We start from the raw sequence: 12,453 nt of genomic DNA on the forward strand, positions 1-12,453 counted from the left end.
ATTTTTACATGTCCCCAACATGGTTAGAATGCATTGTCGGATTGTGATATATTTTCAAATTCACAATTTTACTATATCATCTTGAATGTACATTATATTGAATGAAATATATTTATTTGAGAGATTCCCAATTAAATATGCAAATTTGAATATTCGGAATCCGATATTTTTCCTACTTGTCGAATTTATAGTAGGCCGAATATTCATTATTTTCTGTATCTACCTGCTGAAATCCAAGGTTTGGCAACTATTGCTCTCCTAGTGTCATCCGTTGTTTCCCGTCGTTTGGCGCGCTTGTAGTTTGTTTTCTGAATTTCTGATATATTATGGGATTCATCTCAATATATTTTGAGTCGATAAGAAACGTGGATTCACTATGGGACATAACAAGTGCTTTCTTTGTGGAGAAACTCGCGAATTGAGTGAAATATCGTATAACTGATATGTTTTCATTTCCGCGCGCTTCATGTCAAATTTGATAGTTCTTGTTGGGGACAAAATTTGCTTACTGAAAATGACATATGGTTCCAAAATCTATGTTTATAACTCTGAGTTCCAGATATATATTTGGCAATTTAGATTTCTAGTTAGGCTGTTAAAGAATAATTTATTTCTGTTTTTAAAACCACTATCAGTATCAATCTCAAAAACTAGAGCTTATAAAAAAAATATGTGGGCGTTTTTTCAATCAATATTTTAAAATCAGTCGGATTTCTGGCACTATTTTTTTTCATTTTGTTGGCCTGTGTAATCCATTCAAAAATTGTAATAAATTGAAATCAAATAAGTTTCATCCTTCGTTATTTGACGAAAATAAATGCAATTTTCTCTATGTGATTGTTCCACCGCTGAGCATCCTTGTAGGACTTCCGGGTTCTATACATATATCATTTCTGGGCTATAATCCTACAGGAAACGGCAAAAAAATTGAAGAACTCTCCGGGCACGTACAAAAGACACATATAAAATTTGGGTCACGGGCGCCATCTATCGGAATTCATGGGGCACTATCTGTATTTCATAAGGACCTAAGTGCCCCGCCAACTACAAAAATTGAAGTTCGGTCCTCCAGGAGAGCTATGGTCCGTGACCGATCGGGATATAAATTCTCCCGCGGGATGGGGGGGGGGCCCGGATCAGGGGCGGAGAGCGTGAAATAAAGGAGGAATTCACAACGCGAAAATGACAATACGTCACGGGAGAAATGGGAAAAATACGTCTGTCAGCGGGGCGGCGGCGGTATCATAACTCGCCTTCGGAGGAAATCGTAAACTGCAGGGTGTTTTTAGCCACGTAATGGATCTCGAACTGGACGGAATCAAGAGGGCAGAAAATATAGAAACCGTTCATCTGTCGTATAATAAGAGGTGATCCTACTGACTTTGTATCCAGAGGATACGTCCATTAGTAGTCATACGGTATATTTATGCGTGATTTTAAAAACCGATTTGGCTCTGGAAATTTTTCATTTTGTCGATTCATATGCATAAAGTTCACATTTGCAAATTCAGCAACAGAATTTATTTTCTCTAATTCTGTGGTTATCCCGTTCATTCTTCCACATCTTGTAGAACAAAATCGTGCGAGAATATATCAGAAACGCACAGTTTTCATGGTTATATTTTATTATTCTATGTTGGTACTCCGAACTTTCCGCCACGGCTTTATCTGTCAATTCATCAATTTGCCTTAAAGAAATTAGTTCTGCCAACCAACATTTTTCAATGCAAAAATCACTAAATTATATTTATGGAAATATTTCATTAATTTCAACGAAAATGCAATGCATTAGAGAAAATAATGTATAATACTCGTACAGAAGGCTCATTCTACCACTCGTTCATTCCAAAACTCGCCAATTCGTGGCTCGTTTTTGAATTTTGAACTCGTGGAAGAATATCAATGCCTTCTGCACTTGTATTATAAATAACTATTCTCTAATTCTGTGGTTATTCGGTTCATTCTTCCACATCTTGTAGAACAACATCGTGCGAGAATATATCAGAAACGCACAGTTTTCATGGTTACACTTTATTATTATATGTTGGTACTCCGAACTTTCCGCCACGGCTTTATCTGTCAATTCATCAATTTGCCTTAAAGATATCAGTTCTGCCAACCAACATTTTTCAATACAAATATCACTAAATGATATTTATGGAAATATTTCATAAATTTCAATGGAAATGCAATGAATTAGAGAAAATAATGTATAATACTCGTACAGAAGTCTCATTCTACCACTCGTTCATTCCAAAACTCGCCACTTCGTGGCTCGTTTTTGAATTTTGAACTCGTGGAAGAATATCAATGCCTTCTGCACTTGTATTATAAATAACTATTCTCTAATTCTGTGGTTATTCCGTTCATTCTTTCACATCTTGTAGAACAAAATCGTGCGAGAATATATCAGAAACGCACAGTTTTCATGGTTATATTTTATTATTCTATGTTGGCACTCCGAACTTTCCGCTACGGCTTTATCTGTCAATTCATCAAATTGCCTTGAAGAAATCAGTTCTGTCAACCAACATTTTTCAATGCAAAAATCACTAAATTATATTTATGGAAATATTTCATCAATTTCAATGAAAATGCAATGAATTAGAGAAAATAATGTATAATACTCATACAGAAGGCTCATTCTACCACTCGTTCATTCCAAAACTCGCCACTTCGTGGCTCGTTTTTGAATTTTGAACTCGTGGAAGAATATCAATGCCTTCTGCACTTGTATTATAAATAACTATTCTCTAATTCTGTGGTTATTCGGTTCATTCTTCCACATCTTGTAGAACAACATCGTGCGAGAATATATCAGAAACGCACAGTTTTCATGGTTACACTTTATTATTATATGTTGGTACTCCGAACTTTCCGCCACGGCTTTATCTGTCAATTCATCAATTTGCCTTAAAGATATCAGTTCTGCCAACCAACATTTTTCAATACAAATATCACTAAATGATATTTATGGAAATATTTCATAAATTTCAATGGAAATGCAATGAATTAGAGAAAATAATGTATAATACTCGTACAGAAGTCTCATTCTACCACTCGTTCATTCAAAAACTCGCCACTTCGTGGCTCGTTTTTGAATTTTGAACTCGTGAAAGAATATCAATGCCTTCTGCACTTGTATTATAAATAACTATTCTCTAATTCTGCGGCGAATCCGTTCATTCTGTCATACTTTGTAGAAGAAAATCGTGCGGGAATTTCTCAGTTACACACAGATTTCATGGTTATATTTTTTATCATATTATTATTATTATTATTAGATACCATAAGAGTTGAGGTAATAAACCTATAAAATCAATACAGTATATGAAAGTAATTGAAAAAAATCAAATTAAAGAGTTGAGACACACTTATCATAGCGGTTCTTAAAGATATTAACTGATGGCGCAGTCACTACGTCAGATGGCTATCGGTTCCAGCTTTCAAATATTCTGTTTGATAGAAAGTTCTGTCGAACAATAGTCTTAAATTTTTCCTTGGCAAGCTTGTAAGGGTGGCCTCGTAAATGATTTTGGTTTCTCTTGAACATCAACTGCAGATCAGCATCAGCACAACCGTGGACTGCTCTGTAGGTAACAATGAGATATGTTAGTATACTGATTTATCTGTAATCTGTTTGTGACACAAAAACAGTCCTGCCAACCAATATTTTTCAAAGCAAAAATCACTAAATGATATTTATGGAAATATTTCCATGAAATAAAGTTTTGACGAAATCTTCAAAAAATTTTAATTTTTTTAACGTCCGATTTTATAAGTTTACCCTCCACGGTAAATATTATTTTTACTTTCGAACTTAACTATGGTAATCAATGGCAAAATAACAATTAATTCAGGTTACATCGCATAAATTCGATACATCGATACCTACACTTCCTGATTTATCTTTAAGTAGTTAATAATCTAACAGAATTCCTTACTTTCTTATTCCTGTCACTTCAATGTCTAGAGAATTCTCTTATCAGCGTTCAGGCTCAGGTGACAAAAGATTATTTGGCAGTTTTTTACATTTCGTTGTTGATACCTTTGACTCATTTGTGTTATAACCATTTCCTCCGAATCTTCAAATATTCAGTATTCCTCCTACACCACCTTACTTCCGAGGAAATTGTATGATCAATTTTGGCAAGAAAAAAAATTGTTTTTCTACAAATTAAAAATTTCCGTTTGCAAAATGTATTTCAAACATTTTGAACAACTTTTTCTCTAGTCTGTCTGTCGATACTTAGGTCCGTAGACCGTAAATCATTGTAACTACCCTATCTTCTACAATTCTTATACGAATGGAATTTGGTGAGGGTATTCTGTTTGTATCGTAAATGATCCTAATAGATAGAGAATTCGCGATTACCAGCGCTACCACTTTTTGAACATCTGCTGTTTTTAAAATTATTTCAATTAAACATTTTTCTTCTTCACAGAGAAAAAATTTCTGGATTAATCAGAGTGATATTCAAAGATTTACTACAAATAATGGCCAAATCTTTCAAATGATACTCCTCACTCCTGGAAAACTATGAAGTTCAGGTGTAGAGAAACCTCATAAAAATAGTTACGAAATTAATTTTTACGTTCAATAAGATATATAAATACTGGGTGTGCTATTTGAAATGAGAAAGTTGTTGGTCATTATTTGATTTTAATGTTTAGACATCAATTATGAATTATGATCACTCTGTATAATACATAATTAAAATTTCCTTTTCTGTATAGAAGTAGTCAAATATCTACTCGAAAAACCATTGTTTCGGCAGCGTAACTGCTTCCTTCATTGAATATCAATTTAAAAAACTCCATATTTTCAATTTTTCGTCATTCTATTGTAAATGGTTCTTCTAAGTTATAAAATGATCTAAAAAACTATTCATTATTTGGGCTTGTCTTTCTATTTCTCTCAACGGCAAACCCAAAGTATGTTATGCATTGGATCTAGGCAGAATCACCTTCGCTGAGTTATATTATGGGTATGATCCGTATATCACCTTGGTTAATATGGTTAGTAAATAGGCGGTGCGTATTTCCTCAATCTTCGGTGAGTTATCTGTCACCAGAGCAACCGTACTTAATTCTGGCGAGGTCCGTTAACCAAGCCTACTCGTCTTGTCAGTTCTCATTTTAATTTCAGATTATTGTTCATGAACCTTTTCCATGACATCTGACACTCAAGGACTGTATTATTTCAATTATGAAACAAATATCCTTCAGAGCAATCAAGAACTTTTAGTTATTCACAAAGTACGAGAGATTAACCATTTATAACCTCCTAAATTCTGTCGAAGAAAAATTTTGTTGTCCAATGACAAGTGACAAGCAGTCCGTATATACGAAGCAAATTACCTGAAATATTGAAAACCGCTAGTAACCGCGCTGAAATTCTCGGCAGTATATGGACCATACCCTATGTATGCCACTTCTACCACCCAAAGCTACAGTTAGGGATTCGCGGCTTGATATGCAAGTTACTTGACTTGGGTTTGACTTGAAATCAACTCAAGTTCAAGTTGAGTAATAGTTTTTCTATGTCAAATCAAGTACTTGATAAATAAATACTTGACTTGAGATTGAAAAACTACCTCGTGAATTGAACTTGAGTTGATCTCAAGTAAAGCCCAAGTCAAGTAGCTTGAATATCAAGTCAAGCCGTGAATCCCTAGCTACAGTTCTTTGCACCACTTCGAATGTTCACAACAATGGTCCACTGTGAGGTGAACTAATCGTTGATGGCCCAGAGTCTTGAATGTACTGATGTTAAAATATACTATATTCTGTAAACATGAGGTATATCTTGTTCTCCAAAACAAAGATTAGCGATTTGACCATAGTAGAAGAATACAGTTCTAATTCTTCATCAGTATTTAAGTCGAACCTGATCATGACCATTGAGAATGAATGTTTTACTGAATCCTGATGTATTGTTCTTTCACAAACTTGGTACTGATCATTACTCACTTTTCAGCACTTATCGAAGAAGGATACCATAGCACAAACCCCTACCATAACTCTATACATGCCACTGATATTACCCAAGCCATGCACTGTTTTCTTCAGGAAGAAAAGGTAATTTTGCCAGTGATCATTCGGTAGTGGAAATGTTCTCATCGAATATTTGTTTTACAGATTCGTCGGCATATTACACCATTAGAAATAATGGCGTCACTCATTGGTGCAGTGGCTCATGATCTGGATCATCCGGGTGTCAACCAACATTTTCTTATATCTACTTCTAATCATCTTGCAATTTTGTATCAAGTAAGTATAAATATTAAAGAACACAGGTTTTTCAGAAGTTTATGACAAAGTTTATTAAGCGAAACTTTTGGATTATACAGTGGGAGTGGATCTGTCGCAAAAGGTTAAGTCATTCATGTTTTGGTTGTCCCAAATTCGTTGTCTAATTAGGGGATCTCAGAATCCCTTCGAGGTAAAAAAAAATGAAAGGCACATTTTCGGGCTCATAAATTCAACTGTTTTAAAGAAATAAGAGGAATTAGTAAAGTTGTTTGATGTCTGAAATTAATTGTAATAATATAATATTTTGATGGAAAACGGACAATTGTTTAATTCCAGAAAAAGTACCTCCCCGTATGCGGATGGAAATGCAGCTTCCTCGGTGGCTTCGAACTAGTTATTCGGAGGTTGGGGGTTCTAGTCCCGCTCAGGGAGGTACTTTTTCCGGATTAACACAATTGTCTGTTAGCCATCAAAATATTATGCTATATAAGAAAAAATTGGAAAATGTCGTGAAATAAAAAGTTCTCCGTGCTTATAGCACCAGTAATAATTATTTATTACTGGCGCTATATTCATGGAACAAGAACATTTTACAGACACTTTTTCAGTAGAAAATGGGTGTAATCATTTTATTTTTATTGCAATTAATTTTTGAGTTATAATACAAACTTCTGTCTTTTTCAAATGTAAACCATAAAAATTTCTATAACAAATAAAATCCCTTTTTTTCCTTTCCAAGGATATATAGTATGATATATGAATTTCTTATCAAACTATCATCAAAAGTTTGAGTTTCACACGGCAAATCAATCCTATGATTATATGTGAACTTCAGAAAATTGGAATATATGGTGGCCACCAAGGTCTCCGAATTTAACACCGTTAGATTTTTCCTTTGATTACATTCGAAGAACAACATCCATCAATTTGAATCTGTTTAAATGTTTGAAAAATCTTACGGTGTTAAATCCTATAATTTCAATTATCTGAATTTCATAGATTATATGAAAGATAGGCACATGGTTGATTTTCCATGTGAAACCGAATCTTTTGATTATTTTTATAATTTGATAAGAAATTTATATATCATGTTATATATTTTTGAAAGGGAAAAAGCGATTTTATTTTTATGGTTTATATTTAAGAAACAAAAGTTTGTATTATTACTTTGAAACTAATTACAATAAAAACATATGATTAGCACCAGTAATAAAGGAGTTATGAGAACTTCTCATTTCACGCCATTTTCAAATTTCCTCCTATCGCTAGAAAACAGTTGAATTCATGAGGTTGAGGTTTTCACCAAATCAATGCTATGAAAAATCGAGTCCGAAAATGTGCCATTTTTTTCCAGCTCAAAGGGATTCTAAGATCCCCTCTCTGAACAACGCATTTGGGACACCCGATATACGTTAAATTTCAATTTTTTATCATAAATTTTTCTTATTCGTTCGTTTTCTGAGTCGGGAATGCCTCAGGGTTCTCATTTGGGATCACGCCTTTTCATATTTGAACGCGGATGGTTTAAAATGTAAGTATTTAACATTGAGATGCTCAAATGTATCAGGCTGATCAGGACAGATTTTACGAATTTTGTTCTCTGCACTGTTTATCCTGGAATTTTAACAATTGCAAATATATAACATTAAACGTTCGCCTAATAAAAACGGTTATTATTATAAATCAAAATATCTATATTTTGAGCAGTCGTCTAGCTCTGAATGGATTGATTCAACGTCAGCATACACCCACTGAAATTCGGTATGACCTTTCAGTTATTTGTAATTTGAATAATTCTCCTGGAATCATCCAATCGAAGTAAAACGTCCATTATCCTAATAGGTATGCTTAAGCCATTGATGTTTCCTGTGTTTCACGAATTGACTTCGTATCGGTTTCAACCAATACAAATCTGGATAATAATACTCAACCCTATCTCCGGCAGTCAGATAGGAAATTCAAAATGCCTCTGGCCATGTTCGGTAGATACGCAATACGCAATCCGCTACACAAACTTCACGAACAACAAAAGCTTCATTCCGCTGACTTTTGAAACGCGTTTCACAGGTCGTATACCTATTTGTCGAAGAGATCCTTTTTCGATAATGTAACTCTATTTGTTCAGAGGTAGTTCCAGTTCAAAGGAATAACAAACGCGAGTGTTATTTTATATGGGGTACCAGTGGCGCCGCTAGAATCTGGGATTGCAAACTCGAAAGAAATAAAAAAATTACTACTTAATAATTGGAACATATTTTTTTTGTTGAAATTTTGGAATTTCGAAATAAATTTTTAGGCCACTGGTGTAGATCAAGTGACGTCATCGATGATTTTTTCAGCGAATTCGTGGTCAAATGCGAAAGCTAGAAACTTAAAAATTTCAGAGTATTGAGAATTTCTCGAATGTTCGTTAATGTGCATAATCCTACTAAAGGTTTCTCAAATAGTGCCGTTCGAAAGTTTTTCAGGTAATTTCAAAACAGCAAATTCGATGAAAATCTGCACTCGAGTATAAAATAACAATTCCAAACTTCGTGCAATAATTTATGTTGATCACGTATTAATTGAGATTTTGGGTATTAATGAAATGTAACAATTTCATGCTTCGTGCAAAATTGCAAGCATTTCACTAAGTAAAGAAAATTCAAGAAAAATTTTGGAAAATAAATTCTCAATATTTCGTATCGGGATGAGATTTCGCGATTGGCCCTATTCGTTGCCCATTTTCATTTATACTTCAATATTTATCATCACTAATTTTTTTTTTCAGAATAAATCGGTGTTAGAAAATCATCATTGGAGATCAGCAGTTGGTTGCCTATTGGAAAGTGGTGTGGCAGAACAGTTGACACCATACAGAGACGAATTAGAACTGCTCATCCGTGAACTCATTCTTGCCACTGATATAAATAGACAACAGGAGTTCATCACAAGATTCAAAGTGAGTATTTACTCTATTTCAAGATAATCAGGAATGTATTTTTCTCCTTGTTTTTATGAAAATTTCATTTGCAATCAACTTCAAGTAATATAGACAGTTTTCCTAAGATGTCTAGATATATTGACCCATCAACCGATTTGATTTTAAGACATTTCTGGCTCTAGATCAGCCAAACTTCCTTTTTCTTCTCTAGAGGGCACTTCAAAAGAATTAACCATATGTCTGTACAAGCAAAAGTTGAATTGAATGCAAGCGCCATAGAAAATAGTATAGAAATCATAGAGTAGTAAACATAGATAGAGGAAGTATACGCAATTTTTACATGTCCCCAACATGGTTAGATTACGTTGTCGGATTGTGATATATTTCTCAAATCCACAATTTACTATATCTTTATGAATGCATATTATATTGAATGAAATATATTTGAGTGATTCCCGGTTAAATATGCAAATTTGAATATTTAGAATCCGATATTTTTCCTAATTATCGAATTTATAGTATGCAGAATATTTATTATTTTCTGTATCTACCTGCTGAAATCCAAAGTTTGGCAACTATTGCTCTCCTAGTGTCATCATCGGTTGTTTCACGTCGTTTGGCGAGCTTGAAGTTTGTTTTCTGAATTTCTGATATATTTAAGGTATTCATCTCAATATATTTTGAGTTATGTGAAACGTCGAGTCACTCTGGGACATACGAAGTGCGTTATTTGTGGAAAAACTCGCGAATTGAGTGAAATATTGTATCACTGATATGTTATCATTTTCGCGCGCTTCATGCCAATTTTGTTAGTTCATGTTGGGGACAAAATTTGCTTACTGAAAATGACATATGCTTTCTCTATCTATGTAGAGATATCAACTAAATTTTGAAATCCAAAAAGGCTAGACACTACAAAAGTCACCAGCTAGATCTCAAACTCTATCAAAAGTAGTTGGCACAACAGTATATACAAAAATCTTATGAGACTCGGCACTGTTTATATTTATCGAGTAATGGATTTTTCCTCAGAAAAATTTGGACGAAGACAGTTTGGACATGACTAAACCAGAAGACAGGAGCTTCATCCTTCAGATCGCACTGAAGTGTGCCGACATCTCGAATCCCACAAGACCGTGGGACATATCCCAGAAGTGGAGCATGAAGGTTTGCGACGAATTCTTCAGGCAGGGGGAGTATGAGAGAAAGCTCAATCTTCCAGTGACTTCCATTTGCGATCAGCAATCGACCTCAGTTGCCAAAATCCAAGTTGGTACGTTGCAGATACGTATGTATAACATTTCATGATTTCTAATAAGTAGTTGGCTTTGCTCCCTAAGATTCGAACACACCAACGGAACAATTGACGATTGCTTATATAGATAGGCTATAGGAAAGTAGCGAAAGGGGTGCGAAAATAAGGGTCAAAATTTTCACGCATTTGAAATAACGTTAAAAACTCGTCTTACTAAAGTTCCAAACGGAAAATTTCAACACTGAATGAACACAATTTCCTTTGGAAAATCTGATAATTAAAGCATTAGAACTCCCACTTAAACTAACAGGAAAGTTTTTTTCTCAAATTGTTCGACTAGTACGATCCAGTTGGGAAAACTTATTTTCACATGAGTTCGGAAAAAAATTAAAAATATTCATAAAAAAGTGTACCTTGGATCGTCAGTCATAATTGAAATTAATTCACAAATACCCAAATAATAAATATAATTACATCCAGCATCATTCTGATAATCACAAAACAGAACTGAATTGTGTTCTTCTTTCTTTATAATGTAAATTCATAAAAACATTTCAGTGCTCAGACTCTTATTTTCGCACGAATCTAGTAAAACACTTATGCAAATTTTGTAGAACCGCATGCTGCGAAGAAGAACATCTGCAGACAAAAGGAATGAAGATATTGAATGAATCGGTATTTTTTTATGACTTGGTTAAACACGTATTTTATGACTTGGTTTGGGATTGATAGCACAAATCACAATTTATCAAAGTATAATTTAAGACTTTCAAAAATAAAGGACTAGAAGTTTGCATGATTATTATCGACATCACCAACGGAAACACTCTACATGGTCATCTGAATGACTATACATCTTCTGTATGGAAAGATTGGGAAATAATTCTATCAAGTTTGATCGTTACACTCATAATTTTTGGGATAATTTTATCATTGAACTGAAAAATAAATATACCTATTTTGACACCAAAAGAATTACCGAAAACGTACTTCTATGACTTGAAATATTATTCGATTTTTGTATTCTACACATTCCAAACTGTGAACATTTCAAGAGGGGTAAAATTTATTTTTTCAACGATTCTAAAGGTTCATTTTTAGAAATGATAAACCAAAATACTTGTAAGAAAGAAAAATATATATAATATATATTTATGGGAATATTTCTTCTGAAGCCAATTGCTTATTGAAATCATAAGTGTTTGAAGAAGTGTCAGATTTAAGTATTTGAAGTCATGCCCATTTATAAGAAGTGTCTGTATGGATTTTGAATTTTCTTGTCATTTCCTTTCATAATCCCATTTCAAATCATTCATCATACCACATCAATAGTCATTTTTTCAGTAAATGTACTGAAAAATAGTCATCCTTCCAATTCCTGTATTGAAATGACGGCTTCATACAAAATGTATCCCAACCCAGAAGATCTAAAGTAGATATAACGAAATCTTATGAAATTATTCTCTCAGAGATAAAATGTCAAAATGTATTCACACAATATTGAAAGAAGATGCTTCCCTGTTGTCTTGAATTGTCTAGCTCTTGCATTATCTTTTTCCACATCATTGTGACAATGCTTATTCTAAAGATAAACTAAAATGAGAAGAAAAACTCTCAATGTCGACTCCAAAAGTCTTATTGAATGGCTAGATGTTTCGATCTCCGAGAGATCATTTTCAGGCCCTACTAATTGAAAAGAAAACAAATAGAATAATGACACATTCATCAATTCATGTTGTGTCATGTGATTGTTTTCTTTTCAATTAGTAGGTTCTGAAGATGATCACTCGGGGATCGAAACATATATAGCCATTCAATAAAACATAAGTCGACATAAAGGGTTTTTCTTCTCCTTCTTCCTACTTAATGAATTATGTTTCTATAAAACATTTACATTTACGCTCATCACATTCTGAGTAAGTCAATCGTAAAACTAGTACAAATTTTCGAACAAAAATATCATTTCAATCAATTTCTACATCTTCTTCACATTTTCACACTTTCTTCTCACAACAATTTT

The 12,453-nt window shown here is 33.6% G+C and overlaps 1 protein-coding gene across 7 annotated transcripts in view; it reads left to right on the forward strand.

Annotated features, from left to right (window-relative positions):
- LOC123673705 overlaps positions 1 to 12,453 on the forward strand; it is a 177,176-nt gene that overhangs the window by 148,175 nt on the left and 16,548 nt on the right. For 6 of the 7 annotated variants that reach the window (XM_045608320.1, XM_045608321.1, XM_045608326.1 and 3 more), the window contains 4 exons: positions 5,981 to 6,081; positions 6,142 to 6,273; positions 9,026 to 9,196; positions 10,211 to 10,466. In XM_045608320.1, coding sequence (XP_045464276.1) covers positions 5,981 to 6,081; positions 6,142 to 6,273; positions 9,026 to 9,196; positions 10,211 to 10,466 — 660 coding nt within the window. The remainder of the gene's footprint in view (positions 1 to 5,980; positions 6,082 to 6,141; positions 6,274 to 9,025; positions 9,197 to 10,210; positions 10,467 to 12,453) is intronic. The other variant, XM_045608324.1, reaches the window with a different exon arrangement.

The sequence above is a fragment of the Harmonia axyridis genome, chromosome 2 (genome assembly GCF_914767665.1).
Source record: "Harmonia axyridis chromosome 2, icHarAxyr1.1, whole genome shotgun sequence".
Lineage (NCBI taxonomy): Eukaryota > Metazoa > Arthropoda > Insecta > Coleoptera > Coccinellidae > Harmonia > Harmonia axyridis.